Below are 19,562 nucleotides of genomic sequence, written 5' to 3'. Positions count from 1 at the left end.
AAAGTCCTACCTTTTTGCTGAGTTATTACATCACTGGCATGAAAACGATTCAACTTTTTATGTTCATTGTTTTCATTAAATTTCTCAACAGCTTTTTTATACCGACTGATGCTCGGCTTTCACGTGGGCTAATATTACCGAGAACCGGCCCGAATCCAAACATTCGGATTCGTCCTTGAAGTTCGTAAGTGATTTTTGAACAAAACCATTTGTGGCTCGCTTTCATATGGGCTACGAATGCCACGAATCGTCCCGAATCCAAACTTTTTCCTATTCGTAGATAAATCGTAAACGGTTCTTGAAGTTCATGAGTGATTCATATTTGATTCTTAAGCCAGGCTGACACTTGCACGACTTTTGGCCACGATTTTGTCATGGCAAGTCGTGCCATTTTGGGGCACGAACTGGGAGGCTCCCTCACTGTTCACGACTAGTTCACGACGAGTTCACGAATGCGTGCCCATCAGTGTCCACATTGACACGAACTGGCACGACGAGTTCACGCATAGTTTGCGCATTGTTTACGCACTTCCCGCATTGGCACGACGAGTTTGTGCAATTTGGACGGTGTCGTGCCGACTTGGGCACGCCATATTCGTGAACTAGTCGTGAACTATTCGTGGCAGTTCGTGACAGTCGTGGCATGGCGCGCACTACCACGCACTGGCACGCATCCTCCCGCATCGTCCCGGCGAGTTCGAGAACAGTTTACGCATAGTTCACGACCCGGTCGCTAAATTTTGTCGTGACCAAAATTTTGAACATTTCAAAATTCTCGTCCCGACATGGCACGCAGTCACGACGGGTTTACGCACACTTCACGCCAGTTTACGACTAGTTTGCGCACTGGCACGTAGCAGTTCGTAGTTCGGCCACGAAAGTTTTTCTTTTAGAGAACTTTCGTGGATGGTAGTAGCCCTTTCGTATCGTCCGTAACAGCTTCCTATTCGATTCTTTGATGAATAGTGCCAAATACCATAAACTTTTCCTAACTTTATCGGCATCATTCGTGGAGAACATGGTGTAATCGTAACTGAATTCGGCATATTCTTAAGCAATTCGGCATATGCGTAACTGAATCGCTTCAATTCGTATAGAAATATTCTTTCATTTCGGATTTTTATTGTAACCTACCTTGACACATCAGGCATATTTGTCATCAGGGATTTCGATTCGCCACAATTCGGGGCGATTCGTAGCATTAATAGATCACGTGAAAGCCCGGCATAATCCTTTTACTGTCATACGCCCTCTCCTCCCCAAGTACTTGGCCAAAATAACTGTTGCCTTAAATAAATGATATTCTACTCCGTGTAAAAGAGGTTTGGCGACTGATAATGAAATAAATCCATTTTCCACTAACAAAATACAAAAAAGTTTTAAATGCAGTCTCTAAATGTGTTATTGATACGAAATTTATTGTAATTGTATATTTTTGATTGTGTGTTTGAAACCTGCAGGATAGTCTTTCGGATGGGACGAAAAAATCGCGTGGTCCTGTGTAAAAGAATCCTTGACAGTATGAATTCAATGTAACAGTAAGCCGTGGCGCCGCTGTCCGGGCAAAATTGCCCTCATAGCAGACTGGATGCTATATTATATATGATGTATAGATTCATTTAAAGTCCCCGCTAGAAGATAACCATACAGTTATCAACACAATAAACGTCATTTAAAAAGGTCGCTAAAATTGATATCAATTTTATTAGGTTTTAGTTTGATTACATTGTAGTGATTACTTTCGAAACTAGTTCTGGCAAATTTAATAACATACGTGTTTGGTTACTTATAAGTTAATTGATTAGCGCCTATCATGTTATTGTCATCTTTAATTATTTTAATAACCGTATTTAATGAACGATTATAGGGATACATTCCAGAAAGCAGGAAGAACCCGTTAACAATAGTATAAAGATGACCACCATATAGCTAATTACATCCCATTAATACAAATTACAGTTTTGATTTACTTTCAATTTAAGCAGACTATAGCGTGACTGCAATGAATGACAGAACGATCACAAAATGAAGATACCGTTACACATTCGACTTGCAATACTTCGTCAATTTCTTCGATTAGACACGTACTTTATTTTATATAATTACAAGTAAATGGTTCCTTTGAAAAATGATCATTTATGCCACTAAATCAAGTACACATCAGCATGAATATCTGAAACTAAATACCTCCATTTTCGGGTTATACAATGCCCATCTCCTTTTCAATGAGTAATGGATCAACTTGATGTATTTTTACACAATAGCTCTATTGTATTAACAAATACCTGATCGTTTTATTTCTATTACCCAAACCAATAAATTACTGTATTTGTAATTAAGCCATGAAAAATAAATGATATAATACAAACCGCCCTACCGCGGTATTTTATAGTGACATATATCTATTTAAAATTTGCAAAGTATCCAGCAGCCATTACTTGTCTCTTTCGGGATAAAAACTTTTTAAAAAGGTAAATTACATATTTAAAACCCGATGTGAATGGCATATTTAAAGTGTTTATTTATGGAAGCTTCTAATTTACTTGATACTTTTTCACTTCGGTATTCGGAAATTGAAATCTTTCAAAGGAGTCATGTTTTATAATAAGAATGGGTTAAAATGTTATTTCAGATAAATTTCTTAGTACAAAAAATGTTTTCTTCTCTCTTCAACCTTGGGAAAAAGACAAGAATAGCATAACTTTTTTCGATTATGTAAATGCTTTAACCATTATTTAATCTGAAAAGTAAGCAATCGTTAGATTGAAGCTGTTATGCAAATTAGTTTTGCATTTAATTTAAAAAATAAAGTGTCCTCGAACTCAAATTTCTTACCAAGAATATGGCTTCATTTTCAAAATTTTAGGATTCAGCATTAGTATGGATTGACACTTGACATTATCCTCACACGCTTTGAAGTGCCGTTTACCTGTGCCCTCGTAGTTCAATCAAGCATCCTTACATGGTTTGAAATAAATGTGAAAAAAGTGATATTAAACGGAAGTTCGTTGCAGGGATGCCAATAAGAATTTATTAAATCTGAATAGGATTTGGGGGAGTTTTTGAACCGCTTATCTTTATTTGAATATGCAATTCTACCCCTGGATGTTTTTTTGTAGCCTCTTGTATCTAATTTGAAAGAGATAATTGCTTCATTCGGTTACATAACAGCACCAGCGCAACCAATTGAATACAAATTCGAAGATATAACAGCGACACACTTTTGGCATATTTGTTATTCATCAACTACCCTTCCCGCACTTGAATAGCGGGAAGGATTCTCTTCTTGCTGTTTTTATTCAATTTGAAATGTGATTTTGATTCTGTTACGTAACTCCATTTGTATAATGAATAAAACACAATTGATTTAGATATACAGTTTGTGTTGTCATTTGCATAGCCTTAAACTTTCTCCTTACGAATCGAGGGAACTTCATAATTGGGGCTACACCACCAGCGTGATGTAATGGATTGTCCTTACGGAATCTAAATTAAGGGTCTAATATGTCTATTGAAAACAATTAGTATCTTAATTGGATTTTCCGTCCTCGTCTGTTACAGAATACTAATTTATATTTAGTCTAATCGAATTAGCAATGACACAGGAAAAAACTCTTGACAGCTTGTAATATAAACAAAAAAAAATACATATATTAAAAAGTTTATCACTGGTCATAAAACATACGTAACGCTTTAAAAGTGTGTATCCCATTTAGAAGCCCTTTCGCAGAAGCGAATTACTGAAACAAATAAATGAATATAATGCTATGTTAGCCCTGAACGGAACTCTCTCTCACACTCTCAGGCAAATACAGCCCGCATGTCTCTATAGTCCTTTAATACTTTTTAGCTCTGATGGGAAATAGATAACATGGTAATCAAACGCGAAACTGAGATTAATGATTAGAATTGATGTGTTAAATTGACAGAAGTCATTTGGAAAAATAAACTTTAGTTTGATTTGATTTTGTTTTTTCGTATTTAATCTCCAATAACCGCTTTGGGGCTTTCGACAAAATGTTAATTAAAACAAAATAAATGGTTTATGGTTTTAATGTGCGCAAAGCTACGACTTCCTGGTTTCATTTTTATACACCCACATTGAAATGTTGTCGCCCCCGCCCGTCGGTCTGTCATCAACAGACGCAATAGTTAATATCATACTGACTTGAAATTTATACTGAGACGAAGAAGACTATCGATTTTAAACACGGTGTTTTAGGTCATAAGACGAAGAGGCCTATTGATCTTTAACGATGTCAGATCATTAGCCCCTGATCACTTTGAAAATTGGAGGCATAAGTTACTGTAATATCTGATTGACTTTAAATTTATACACAGTGTTTAAGGTCATTGATTTTTCGAAAATATATTACTACCAGAGCTATGACCCTTGATCACTTTGAAAAAATTTGTGACCCCCCCCCCCCCCCTAGAATCTAAAGTTAATATCCGATTGATTATGCACAATGTTTAAGGTCATGAGACGAAGAAGCCTAATGATTTTCAATGATTTCTGGTCTTTGATCACTTTGAAAAATCATATGGACGACCAATCTTCATGCTAATGTTAATATTTGATTGACTTTAAAAATGCATTATGTAAGAGCTAAATCGTCCTATTGCAGGTCTTTCTTTTGATCTAAATTATTAATTAGGCATTTATTAACACGGCAATCAACTCTCGATTCCATCTGATACTCGAGATTTTAACTAGATTAGAACGGTTCGCTATTTAATAATTTAATTTAAAAATGGAAAATGTTTTCATTACTGACAAAAGAATTGTTGACTGGCCGGACGTCTTAGCTGGTGTGGGCGTATGTTTTGTAGCCTGACAACCTATCTTAGTTATTTGGGGGATTAACTTGGGGACCAGGACCAGAATCCGGATATAGGCTCATGAACTGACCAAAAAAGTATTGCCTAGTTGTTCGGGTGGGACGAAAACTCAAAGCTCGTTCGTTTGGGGGTTCATCCGTGCAATGAAGAAAACCTAGAGCTCATCCATATAAGTGGGTGTTCGAGTTGTCTAAGCGTATTACTTGTAAGATGCCATTGTGATAGTCCCCACTGAACCAGTTGTACTTTTACTCTTATAACAAGATTCATCATCTGAAGATATCTCCAGTATTGAGATAATAATAAAACTCAAATTACGTAGAGTTAGGTAGATTATAAAAATACTTAACGTCTCTAATAAATGCCAGATTACCGGAAAACAGCCGAAGATTCCCAACTGCGTTGAACTCCACAATCTTTCTCATGAATTACCATTAACGTTAATTAAAGAGTCGTTAATAAAACAAATCATGGCGTCGGTGATCGTGTAATATAATCAGCAGCAAATTAAGAAGATATGGGCTATTATTGACACCACTGTATGAAGTATGGCCACGGATCACTATTGATTTCCCCTTTTTGCTAAATGTCCGTTCGGGTGAACGTCTACTACCGCCGTTGGGACAGGGAGTTGATCAGTCGCATACCAGAAAACAGTTAACTATTCACAAAACATCTTAATGTAACCAACGTAAATCTGATATTATTCAACTTGGCATATATATATATATGAAATATAGATTGGAACCCATTTCTTTGATTATACATAAATTATGAGAACTACATTTATGGTTAAACCAAATGAGAGGACTTATTTGTGGTCTAGATCCTATAATGGAAAATCAATCACGTAAAATCTGTTATCATTCAATTTGGCATAAACTATAAATCCTAACTAGTATACTAGTGAACAGTTAAATATTCAAAGACCATTTCAATGTAACCAACCACTTAAATCTGTTATTATTCAACTTGGCATAAAATATAAATTTGAGCCCATTTATTCGATTCTACATTTAAGGCACTACATGGCTAAACAAATAAAGGGAATTATTAGGAAAAATCAATCATGTAATTCTCTTGTCATTCAATTTGGCATAAAATATATATTCTAAGTCATTTATATTAGGAACTATATACATTTATTGTGGGTAACCAAATGGGTGGAATTATAAGGGAAATTTCGACATGTATCATTTAAAAAATCATTTGCTTCTCACGTATTCGGACATTATGCCGGTGATGGAAAATTAGAGAACAACTGAAAATGTTACTGTCTTGCAAGGAATATATTTTTAGAACCGTATACTCAGACGAGATATAAACATAAATAAAAGACAATTCAGTTACATATTGCTATTAATTTTAGGGTTCTAAATGTATATTCAATAATCAATAAATGAAATGAAATGAAATGGAGTTTAACGTCCTACTGTTCTGCTCCTAACCTGGGCTAATGAAGACGGGCATACGCCATACAGTGTGCTATGAGGGAAATTTTGCCCGGACAGCGGCACTACGGCCTACTCTTATATCGAATTCCAACTGCCAAGGGATCTTTTACGTGCACGCCAATGTGTACACGGGACCTCGGTTTTTCGTCCCATCCGAACGACTAGACAGCTTTCCTTGTCAGCCCCTCCGTCCTGCATCACTGACAAGGGAGAACCACGCCGGAAAATCTGGATGAACTTTCTCGGCCAATGCAGGGATCGAACACCCGACCTCCAGGCTAGCGAGCTAGCGTCTTACCCACTTAGCCACGTGATCCCCCCAATAATCAATAATGAATAAGATACAAATAATTGCTGCATAAAACGCCCACTGTGTGCAAGGCATCATTCAAGATTGTAATGTAACCATCTGAATCTGTACATCAATTTCCCGGAGAAAATGAAGTTTAAAAAAAAAACCCAGCTACGACAAGGTTAGCGACATAAAGTGGGAAATTAGCATTTTTTGTCCGGTGACCTGATCAATGTCAATCGCTAAGTGGGATAAATTGGTGGGAGTAATGTTCCTTGCCTTTCTGTTTCATTCATCAGCAAACGTGCATAATGACAGCTTTTTAACAGAGTGAGAATAACATTGTCAGTCTGGAAATTACTTACGAAATTGACATTTGATTTAATAGTACATTGTAAATTTGCTCAGTTTATTATCTCTTAACAACTTGAAATGTGCGATACCCAGACTAGTAAATTCCATTAAAATCGATTTTTAAAATAATTTATTTATTCAAAAATTAATTTGGTAAATAAAGTACATTATACAAGAGCTAAATCTGTCTATTGCAGGTCTTTCTTTAGGACTGAAATGTTATCTAAATTATTAATTAGACATTAATTAACTTATCCAGACCATAATCAACTCTAGATGGCATCGCTAGCCTGTGATCTTAAGTGGATTGTGAGCAGATTTACTGCATAACTTTCCTTCTCGATTAAACGATTTAATGGATAATCGAGACTATGCTGTTTATCGTACTGACTTTAGTAATGATGACCGAGGCTGGGCAGAAATTTCATTCGCTTAGTTTTCGGTTCATAGTGGATCAATTTGAATGAAATTTCCAGCAAATTGCCTTTACGTTATCTATTTATTAACTATTATAGTGAGAACTGTCAACTCGTTATCGAATCTCCCATAATGTATCTTTAAGGCAGATTTCAAGTTCAAAAACGACAAAGAAATAGTTAGACCCGCATGATGTGTAGCGATCCAATCACAGATTAGACAAATTTAAAATACAGATGTGACGTCATCCTTTGATGTTGGCGTACCACTATTTTAAATAATGGCACGGGCAATGGGCCAATCGTACACTTGTTGAAATTTTGGACCCGCGTGTCTGTATTTTAAGTTGTTTAATGGTCTCGAAAATAGGACATTGAGTAATATATTGAAACAACACTTGGGACTGATGTCTATTGATGTCTCGCCCTCGACCATTAAACCACATATATTGTACATTTATCAAAAAATGGAGACTTTAAATGATCCGGTGCAAACAATAGAATAACGAACAAGCACATACGAGTTCCAGCTATTCTTCTTTGCATTTTACGAAGCAGACGAGTAGTCCCGTGACAGTTGCATAAGCCAACTAGTTGACAGGAAGTCCCGTAACAGATGTCAGCACTGTATGTCCGGCGAAACCGGTCGACGTCTTCGTCATGTCAGTACAAATTGAAATGTTATTTCCGATCCATTGAAATGAAACTGGGGTAATGCCAGAATGACTGTCATGTACGTTCTATATGTAGAATATGTAAGACATCTACTTACGTCAGATGTCCCCCGTAATGGCTTCCATTTTTTGTGGAATTAGGACAAAATCTGTCATCTGGCTTCCATAACTGTTTAGACCCTTTGTTACCTGTCAGTCCGTCGAAATGCAATTGGTGATATATAAGCTACGAGGGCGTATTTGAGGACGTTAGTAGAAATTCGATGTTCACGTCATGTTTAAGCTACAAATTATGATGCGTTTCTTCACTGTGGTTACAAAGCCAGGCCCCCACTCTGCAGCGAGTATCGTTTTGAAAAAACTGACTGTAAATGGTGCTTTCTAAAGTATATCCGGATGTTTCTAGCAGCTTATACACAAATTTAGCGTGTGAATATCTACCTTAACACTTCAGCCAAAAGAAGTTCCCAAACTTCTAAAGGGCCCCCCAAACTACGTGCTTTATTGGGCCTAAACACTTGGCAAGTTGCATCACCTTATCGAACTTATCGCGTTATTAGAGAAGTTCAGATGCACTCCAAGATCGAGAACGAGGTGATTCCCTTTATGCATTCTACGTCATCAGTTCTCGAGGGGTTCCTCCACGGCGGTAGACGAAATCGCTCGTGAAAAAGATTTGGACCCTCTGAAGTCATAAGTGAATTTCGTAGTGGTTTAATTCTATTTTAGACAATGTTTTTCATAATTATACCGAAACACATCCCTTTCAAATATACCATCCTTTGTTAGGCACTGTTTCGTCGAATAAAAGCGAAATGATGGAACGAATTGACACTTTCAACCAGTACACTTTTTGCTCTATTCACGATGAACTGGCCATCGCGTTTTGTCAAGAATGCAGATTTTCCTGAACCGTGAAAGTGCGTTAAGTCTTCCCAGAACGGCGACGGCTTCGCTTAGTTCTCTGAACTTTTCCTATTGACACTACAACCAATCAGAACACTTCCTAGCGTTGATCCTATAGCCAATCAAAACTCTTCCTGGTGCAAACCTTACAACCAATCAGAAATCTTCTTATTGTGACAGAATAAAATCACCCACTGATCACTGAAATCTCGTGTTTAAAATAAGTACTGAACAGCAGACGTGAACTCTTTTTAGCAAGTCAGCACGATAAAAGCGAAAAGAAATGAAATGGGGTTTAACGTCCTACTGTTCTGCTCCTAAACTGGGCTAATGAAGACGGGCATACGCCATACAGTGGGCTATGAGATAAATTTACCTTATATCGAATTCCAACTGCCATGGGATCTTTTACGTGCATGCCAATGTGTACACCGGACCTCGGTTTTCGTCCCATCCGAACGACTAGACAGCTGTCCTTGTCAGGCCCTCCGTCCTGCATAAAAGCGAAAAGAAATTAAGACATAGTTGTTTTAAAATTATGTATATTAAACAAAGTAATTGGATATAATGGCGCCCCGCAATGGCGATTGTCGCATCTAATATCATAATTTCATTCCGCTTGGCGGTCCCTGTAGTAGAAATCATCCCACTAAATGTTAATGGCGGGCTGTAAAACTCGGGTAATATTTTCATTCACAGCCAGACTAGATGTTTATCAGAAAATTGAAAAAATAAACAAACATGAATATGAAAATTGTAATGTCGATGTGTATTACATCAAGGTACTGAATGGATTTTCTGAAACAGAGGAACTGAAAACAGCTTCCACATTTAACCAGAGTGTCTATTATGGATTTTGCAGATACAAATATCTCGGTAACCTGGGGCCTGTTTCACGACATTTTAGTAGATACTTCAATTTTGATTGGCTAAGCACTAAAATCAATCTAATATTATCCAATCTAATTACTAAAATTTGGATTTTATCTTAGTTAAAATTTGGTTGAAATAGTCCCCAGATTGTAATGAATGTCTGTAAGAACTCAATCGGCCCAGCAGTCACACCACAAATTATAACATACCATTTGAAAGATTATCGTCGCTGATGAGCCCAGTTTTGCTAAAGAAAGGGGTTATTCGTAACTACAGTAGGGTTAGGTTAGAGTTATCAAAATAAAGCTTAACCCGTGGTTAGGGTGGGGTTATTGTGTTTCCGTGTCATAAATACGGTATCTACGAGGTAATGGGTTAGATTGCGTCGATTGCGTCCAAATTTGTGGTCAAAGAACTACTTGGGGAAATTTGTTTGTCCGAACTTATACCAATCCCATTGCAAAAATCTATTTTGCCTATCTAATTCCGTTTCAAACAGGCAATGGCAGTTGCAGTAAACAACATGGATGTCAGATCTGTCGAAGCGAAGATACTTATAAAGACCGTCTCTTTATCTCTGGACTGTCATAAACTAATAATACAAACTGACAAATTAATTACCCCGATCGACGAGTGGCGGTATGGAAGTAGTTCAACTGACACTATAGACTCCTATCTTTTATTAGCCCGTGTTAAGCGTATTTATTGAAGCATTAAATGAGATGTCTGAGCTCTGTTATTTCAAAATGGAGGATGTCAGGATTGCCGGTTGTTATTAATAAATAGCTACAGTATGATTTATACTTGTGGTGATATAAACCATTGATTAAACATATAATTGGTTTAGGGCGATATCTCTTCATTGGAAGCGGACGTTATTTGACACACCAACTCAAAGGTGTACAAAGGCCGTAAACTGGAGGTCAGTCTACATCCATAGTTACGAACCGTGTCTAAAAATTAAGCCCAGTCCCACCTCATTGCATCTGCGTGTAGATGGTCATAACTACACGGTACTTATAACCTCCGTAAGTCTAAAACCTTGAACTTTTTCTATACGGGGGGGGGGGGGGGGTATATATCACAAGGCCTGTCCTTTAGTAAACAAAGTGTCGTTGTTTCGACAGTAAGAGTGTAGGGCATGTTATGTGGATACTTTCATGAACACGTAGATTAATCCCCGTCACGAACTTTCAAATAACTTATTATTTAGTGGATTATGGCCATACAGATCAAAGTTATATTTCTCTGTTGGGATTGTTGGATGGCCGAATGGTTATTGAGTCAACTGGCGTGGATTCGAATCCCCGGTTGTACGTGACCCGTCGTAGGGTCGCCTGTCCAACCTCGTGGTTTTTCTCCGGTTTCCTCCCACTGCTAAAGACCCCTAAGCGCAAGCGAATAATTGAAATAAAATTTGAACCATATGTTAGTCTCTCTCTCTCTCTCTCTCTCTCTCTGTTACTATAAGACCCACATGCCAACTTATTATTGAAGTTACCTAACTTTAAATATATTTGAAATGACAGATTGTTATTTTGCTCTCCGATTCCTTAAAATTGCATGACATTAAATATAATGATAAATAATGGTTGAAAAACCGAAAAGATTTAGATATATTTCAATGGGATGATGAGCCTAATTTTACTAAATCGTTCGAGTTTTGCGTCTTGAAAGCTGTTTCTAAACAACTCAGAAGCATTTGTTTTTAGATATACAGGGGAAATTAGCGTCCGTTAGTCCTGTCAAGAATGGAAGCCTAAATTTAATAGTTTTATAGATCGGACATTACGATATACCGCAGCTGGTATTATTTGGATTTATCCCATGTTATTATAGTTCTTATACTGTCAACTCTAAACATGACGACATTAGTCGTATCGCAGAGAGAGAGAGAAAGAGCGAGAGAGAGAGAGAGAGAGAGAGGGGGGGTATTTCTGAACTGCTTGACATCTTGTATATCGTCATGCCAATAATACGCTTCAAGCGAACTTATATGGAAAACAGATCAACACTTGGCCCTCCAAACCCCAAACGCTGAAAAAAGAATAACAATAATGTTTTACTTGAGATTTATCAACAATACTTGTTAATTTGTTTTGGTTATATCTGCATATTATGGTATATCTTGAAATGGATAACTAACTCTGATATCAGCATACCATTAGCGTATTTCATGTGATTTACTTCGTCTAAAGCCCCCCGTCAGACCGAGTTGGCGTTCTACTGCGCTGCTGTGACCGTACGGCGACCAGAAAATGCACAAAGTCGCCGACAAACGTGATCAAAACACAAGAAAATGTCCCAAAATTTACAACCTTGAAAAAAGTCGCATTCTTTTCGCTTTCCAGTTCAGATCGCAGAACCTTGGCGTTTGTTTTGAACATGCTCAAAACAAACGCCGTGACTCGGCGATCATTGGCGACCATGGAGGCCACAACACGATAGCTGGCGTTTCTACCACGTTTATGGCAATCTTGACGCGCTCTAAAACCAATTTCCATCGCCGTAGCAGCGCAGTAAAGACACCACCCCGGTCTGACGGGGGTATTTAGTACGCAAATATTTAAAATTCATGGATAGTATAAAGTATTGGAAATCTATCAAGTCTTAAATTTGAACCGAGAAGACTTCTTCGTTATTAAGTATTGATGATCCAGACAAGAAGGACGTAAACCCCGATTTTAATAAGTAATGATAAATACACCACCCAGTTCTTTGAAATTGTAATCTTAATAATGAACCGAGAGAAAAAGAAAAAGACATATTTCTTTTTGTCTAAAACCAACTTCCTGTTTTTACGAGCTCACATTAATTTGTAATATCTTTCTGTGCGACCAGGTTCTATTTGTCATTTTTCTACCATTAAAGATTGTATTCTCAGTGTCGAATCCATGTGGGTGTCTTAAGATCACATTCCTCCATTAAATAACGGTATCAAAAATTCTTCATCTTGCATTTTACGGTAGAGATGTTGTAGCTGATGAAATATATTAAACATGCATTATGCAAGAGCTAAATCTGCCTATTGCAGGTCTTTCTTTGGGCCTGAAATGTAATGTAACTTATTAATTAGACATTAATTAACTTATCCAGACCATAATCAACTCTCAATGTCATCCCTAACCTGCGATATTTACATGATTAGGATCCGATTTGCTGCTCAACTATCATTCATGATTAAATCATGAAATGGATAATCGAGACTATGTTTTTTTTATCGTACCAACTTTAGTAATGATGATCGAGGCTAGGCCGAAAATTCAATCGCTAAATTATCGATTCAGAGTAGATCAACTTGGCTGAAATATTAAGCAAATTCTCTTTACATTATCTAGATTTTAACTATTATGGTTATCTAATCTCCCATAATGTATTTTTAATGTCTAGATAATAGACTTGTCAGTGGCGCAGGACGGAGGTCCCATGTATACATTGGCGTACACGTAAAAGATCCCTTGGCAGTTGGAATTCGATATAAGACTAGACCATAGTGCCACTGCCCGGGCAAAATTTCCCTCATAGCACACTGTCGGGCGTATGCCCGTCTTCATGGGCCTGATAGGTGCAGTAGTACGTTAAACCCCATTTCATTTCATCTCGCGATATTGACGAAATCTGGAGTTGGCCTTAATATTTAGACCTAACCGCGAGGACAAATGCGGCCATGGTCACCATTTTACTACCCAATCTGTAAATTAAATAGATCAACATTAGAACAGAGCAAAAAAAACCACAAAAAAACAAAAAAACCAAAAAACAACAAAACAAATTAAATGAATAAATAAATAAAATATGAAATAAAGAGCGTCAGTGAGTAAAAGATTTGCATAAGATAACGTGGGACATAGGCGGGAACTGTGCAAAACGTTTTATAATTAAAATTTCAATAGTCATGTTTTTAAAAAAAAAAATAATAATACATGGTTGCTTTTTTCTGTAGTGGCGGGGGATGGCTAGAGTCAAATGGCTTGAATTCGATCCCAAGCTGTCCATCCTCGTGGGTTTCCTCCGTGTCCACCGGTTTCCTCCAAATTGCTGAAATAAATAAACTATTGTTGATTTATCGATTCGGCACATTATCATATGATAATGGAACTTATTTTTGTTTGGTGTAATCATACAGTACGTCTTTGGAATGAATTTAGGACTGGACCGCTTCTTTATAATTATGGTATATTGATTCAATGTGTAATAGCCCCTTATTATTGTGAACTATCTTGTCAATAATTTATCGTATCCTTTGAAGACAACTTTCACTGCCAATTGTGCGATATCGTTAAATCCACGTTGTTATTTTATTTGCACAACATTAAACTTTAGATGAGTCGTGTGGTCGACAAAAATATTTTACAGTCACATCAGACTGTCATTTTTACTGTTTTAACGATAACGAAATGATGAAAGACTGGCACTAATGATTTCGGACAATAACTCAAACAGAGAGAGAGAGAGAGAGGGGGAGAGAGGGGGAGAGAGGCGCAGAGCAAAATAATCTGTCATTTCAAATAAGTTTGAAGTAACTTCAATAATAAGTTGGCATGTGGATCTTATAGTGAGAGAGAGAGAGAGAGAGAGAGAGAGAGAGAGAGAGAGAGATGGGGTTTAACGTCCACTGGACACAAACTAGGTCATTTCGGGACTAACATATGGTCCAATTTTATTTCAATAACTCGATTGCGCGTAGGGGTCTTTAGCAGTGGGGGGACCCGGAGAAAACGCACGAGGTTGGACGGGCGGCTCAACTCCTTGTGGGAATCGAAACCACAAATACGTTCGAATTAAGCAAGAGTGGTAGTTGTTTCTCTTGATTTCGGTTATCCCTTGTTCACCTTTTGGTCTCCGCCCCGCTCCTATCTATAATTTTTGTCCCCCGCCTTTCGAAGTAAATAGGAGACTAAATGGGTCTGTCCAACCGTCACACTTTGTGGGATACAATAACTCTCCTTCTATTTGAGCGAGAATGGTCAAATTTGGTGTAGGTGTTTATTAGGTGAATGCCTTGATGGACTTCGAAGATGAGCATTTTGTTCTTAGACTAAGCATTGATAAGCAATTTGATTGGTTGATGCTTTGGGACACGTTAACTTTGGTTCTAATTAAGTGAGAGTGATGAAACTTAGTATATAGTTTTCATATATCAATACCTTGACTAACGTTGATTATGAGCAATTTCTGTTAGGTTTAGTAGATATTTCAACCTGAGGTAGAATGTTCAAACTTGGTTTAAGTGTTTGTTGGGTGAATGCCTTGACAGTGTTCGACTATACCCATTTTCAACGAAGGCTATGGTAAACAATTGGATTAGTTGAGACTTTGAAACACGATAACTTTGATTCTGATTAGCTGCGATTGATGAAACCCACACGTACAGATTCATTATATCATTACCTTGACCACGTTCGATGATGATAATTGTCTGCTTAGGCTAAGTAGCGATAAGCAGTTTGGAACATAACAACTCTGCTCTTAGTTGCGGTAAAATGTTAAAACTTGGTGTAAATGTTCATTAGGTGAATGTCTTGACTGAGTTTAATGATTATCATTTTCCGCTCTAAGCAGGGCTATCCAATTTCATTGGTCAATGCCTTGGGACAAGTTAACATTGATTCTAACTGATGGAGAGTGATGAAGCTTAGTGTATAGTTTCACTACCATGTACTTCAAAACATTGACCGAGTTCAACGGTGAACATTAATTTTCTGCTTAGACTAAGATTAGATAATCTGTTTGATTACTCGATACTTTTCAAAAAGATTCATGTGTAAATAATTAGTATGTGTCATCTATTTATTTTGGGATGTCGGCAGCGAACATCAGTCTCGCTGTTGGCTTGTTTATTAATATTTCGATCTAGAATCGAAGAAGTTGTTTGAATTTACTTTTTTTCCTGAAATATAAAAAAATAAAACTGGCCCGGTGGACACGAATGACACAGGGAAACGAAATATTAACAATTATCAGTATATGTTAAAATAAATGCTGTAATCGGTTTGAACACGTATTAATGATTATTTGTATGTTTATTCCAGGTAATTTATATTGTAATGCTACATTTGATACTTGGGGATGTTGGAATTATACCTTAGCTGGTGAACAAGCTGTAATACAGTGCCCATTACACATCTTTCCTAAAAGTGAAGGTAAGGAACCAACCCCATAGCCAGAAGGGGGCAAAGGGGGGTAGTGCCCCCCAAAAAATTGCCGAACATAGTTCTAAAATACATACTGCTTGTAATAGACAGCGGTTATGGATCATCATGTGGAGTATTGATTTGGGGATGTTTTTATATATTACATATTATTGGTTATGCTCTGATATCTATCTGCCATATATTTTGTTCTGACTTGCTCAATGACCCACTGTTGTGTGGGGCCCGGTCTTGTCACTATGTTCATTGTTCAGAGTTCGCTAGAAAATGATTTTCTGGGCTGGAAAACAAATTTTCCGTGGCAGAACCCCGGTACCCACCTTCGTCTGGGGGTGGGGGTGGGGGCACCTAAAACGTTCACTGCCTCTCCGCAGCCAGCAGGGTGGGTACGGGCCTGTAAGGAACTTTATTTTACAAGTTCCATGGTTACGAATAGATAATAATAAATAAGGGCATTATTAACGAAAGCAAACGTAAATTGAAATCATTTAATAAAACGGCCATTTAATTTTTGGAGGGTTAAAATAATTATAGTACAAATTTATATTCTTAAAATAATGTAAATGTAAGATTTTAGTGAATAAGACTCCGGTTTCATTTGTCTTTCCGTGTTTAGCACTGTCGTCTAAATAGACAATGATAATACAGAGGCCATATTCACGAAAACAAACGTCAACTGAAATAGATTTGGAAAACGGTGGTTTCATTGATTGAGAGCAAATCATAGTATATCTTTTTTGCTCTAGGCCAATGAAAGTTTTTGCATTCTTAAATGAGAGAGAAATAGGGTTTAACGTACACTCGACACAAACTAGGTAATTTCGGACTAACATATGGTTTAATGTTATTTCAAAAATTTGCTTGCGCGTAGGGGTCTTTAGCAGAGGGAGGAAACCGGAGGACCCGGAGAAAACCCACGAGGTTGTACAGGCGATCCTACTCCTTGTCACGTATAACCGGGGATTCGAAACCACGCCAGTTGAATCAATGACAGGTCTTATGATACAGCGCGCACGTGCTAACCACTTGACCCCCCCCCCCCCCAATTTCAAAGGAAACGGCTATTTTATTGGTTGAGAGTTAAAATTATAGTACGCATGTTTACTCTTGGGCAATGAAGGGGTTGCATTCTTAAAATATTTTAGTTTAGTGATTTCGTGAAAAAGACTTCATGTAGTACATTTATCGTGGTAATGATCAATATAAAGATATTTTGATGTGAATACAATTCTGTTTGTGTTTGGCAGGTGCTCGATGAAATAATTATCTAGTGGTATTAACCTGGCACCGCTTCCAAAAACAAAACTTGAAACACACCTTCCCTGTTGATGCAATATATAGAGCACGAAAATAGGTTTTACGTAGAAAATTGCAAAAGCGTACTCATAAACAGTATCTATTAAGGAGGGGGGGGCGAATGGTTAGCACGTGCGCGCTGTATCATACGGTCTGTCATTGAGTCAACTGGTGGTTGTACGTGACAAAGAGTAGGGTCGCATGTCCAACCTTCGTGGGTTTTCTCCGGGTCCTTCGGTTTTCTTCTACTGTTAAAGACGCTTACGCGCAAGCGAATTATAGAAATAAAATTGAACCAGGTGTTAGTCTGGAAATGACAGTTTGTGTCATGTGGACGTTAAACCCCATTTTTTCTCTCTCTCAGTATCCATTAAGGACACCATATAAGATTTCTCGGCTTTTCCCACTAAAAAATTATAGTAGTACTGGTCACTTGATTTGATATATATATCCTTTGTTTATTGCTTGCAGGGGGGTTGGATGGTCGAATGGTTAGCATGTGCGCGCTGTATCATACGGTCTGTCATTGAGTCAACTGGCGGGGTTTCGATTCCCCGGTTGTACGTGACAAGGAGTAGGGCCGCCTGTCCAACCTCGTGGTTTTTCTCCGGGTCCCCCGGTTTCCTCCCACTGCCAAAGATCCCTACGCGCAAGCGAATTATTGAAATAAACTTGAACAATGTGTTAGTCCTGAAATGACCTAGTTTGTGTCGAGTGGATCTTAAACCCCATTTCTCTCTTATTGCTTGCAATGTCTATGTAGTTTGTGTGCCTTGTCCGTGGGTTTGTCATGTGGGTTTTGTGTGTGTGTGTGGTGGCGTCCTCCTGCATTTGCTATATGAGTACAATTAATTATTATATGATTATATTTATAGAGTACGCTCACAAAGACTGTGAAGACAATGGTACATGGAGAGTTTTCCCGCCTAAATATGAACCGTGGAGTAATTATTCACAGTGTTCTAGTTGGGAGGAGGTAAATATATTTAAAATTAATAGTGAGTGATATAGATTACTGACATAGCTGTCGTCCAGTAAATTAACAGATTCCCAAGACATTGCTGGAACCTACGCGAAGATGACCATCAATTATATCTCAACAGAGGAATGTCTAATTTTATGGAAGGATGGCCTAAAATCTAATTGCTATATTCGTTGATCTTCATCGACTGTTGATGTGATAATGTGAAACTGGTATGGGAGGCTTGGTGTGTGTTGAATTGGATGAAGACTGAGTAGGCCGCAGCGCCGCTGTCGGGGAAAACTTTCCTTCATACCACATTGCACGGCATATGCCCGTATTTATTAACCCGCGATGGTGCAGTAAAGGTGGACGTTAAACCTCCATTTCATTTGATTTTTGACAATGGAACGATTGGTAAAATAATCCGTTTAAAAACAGCAATCGGCTAGTTACAATAACAAAAATATATTCAGAGTTTTTTCAAATATTTATATATTGACTATGGTTGAATTCTTTGAAATTTTGTTTGAAATTGTTAAAACTTATATACTATGTATTGGCGGACATTGTTAACTATATTACTTAACTTCTATTCCACTTAACCGCTTTTGGTACTTTTCTTATTGCGACGTGTCTTCAAATGGATTAAATTTAGGAGGTTATTCAAATGGAAAAAAATTAAGAGGTTATTCAAATGGACAAAATTTAAGAGGTTATTCAAATGGACAAAATTTAAGAGGTTATTCAAATGAACTAATTCAAATGGACAAAATTTAAGAGGTTATTCAAATGGACAAAATTTAAGAGGTTATTTAAATGAACTAATTCAAATGGACAAAATTTAAGAGGTTATTCAAATGGACTAAATTAAAGAGGTTTGGGTATTATTCAAATAGATTAAATTTATTTAGAGAATGAACTTTATTATTCAAATGGATTAAATTTAAGAGGATATTCAAATGGACTAAATTTAAAAGGTGTTGATATTATTCAAGGGGTTTGGGTACTTCTCAAATGGATAGAATTTAAGAGGTTTGGGTATTATTCGAATGGGCAAAATTTAAGAGGTTTGGGTATTATTTAAATGGACTAAACTTTGGTACAATGGTTTGTTTCCTGCAAAATCACTGTTTCAGTTATATCCCTTCGCTTCATTATCCCGGTTGCTGCAGAACAGTAGGACGTTAAACCCCCATTCTATTCCTTTAATAAGTTTTAACAGAATTAGCCGGTGCTTGCTCCGTCTTATGTTGACGAATGATTACGTTTATGAGCAACGCGGTGGCGATATTGGTAAAGTAATCTACTAAAAATTCTGATCCATACTATCGTTTACTAC

At 37.4% G+C, this 19,562-nt stretch overlaps 1 protein-coding gene across 4 annotated transcripts in view; it reads left to right on the top strand.

The window, feature by feature from the left end:
- The window catches only part of LOC126832146 (calcitonin gene-related peptide type 1 receptor), a 139,542-nt gene that overhangs the window by 82,845 nt on the left and 37,135 nt on the right, over positions 1–19,562 (top strand). For all 4 annotated transcript variants that reach the window (XM_050562847.2, XM_050562842.2, XM_050562846.2 and 1 more), the window contains 2 exons: positions 15,844–15,954; positions 18,135–18,235. In XM_050562847.2, coding sequence (XP_050418804.1) covers positions 15,844–15,954; positions 18,135–18,235 — 212 coding nt within the window. The remainder of the gene's footprint in view (positions 1–15,843; positions 15,955–18,134; positions 18,236–19,562) is intronic.

The sequence above is a fragment of the Patella vulgata genome, chromosome 9 (assembly GCF_932274485.2).
Source record: "Patella vulgata chromosome 9, xgPatVulg1.2, whole genome shotgun sequence".
Taxonomy (NCBI): domain Eukaryota; kingdom Metazoa; phylum Mollusca; class Gastropoda; family Patellidae; genus Patella; species Patella vulgata.
The sequence above is the reverse complement of the archived record's forward strand: the minus strand, read 5'-3'. Positions and strand labels throughout refer to the sequence as shown.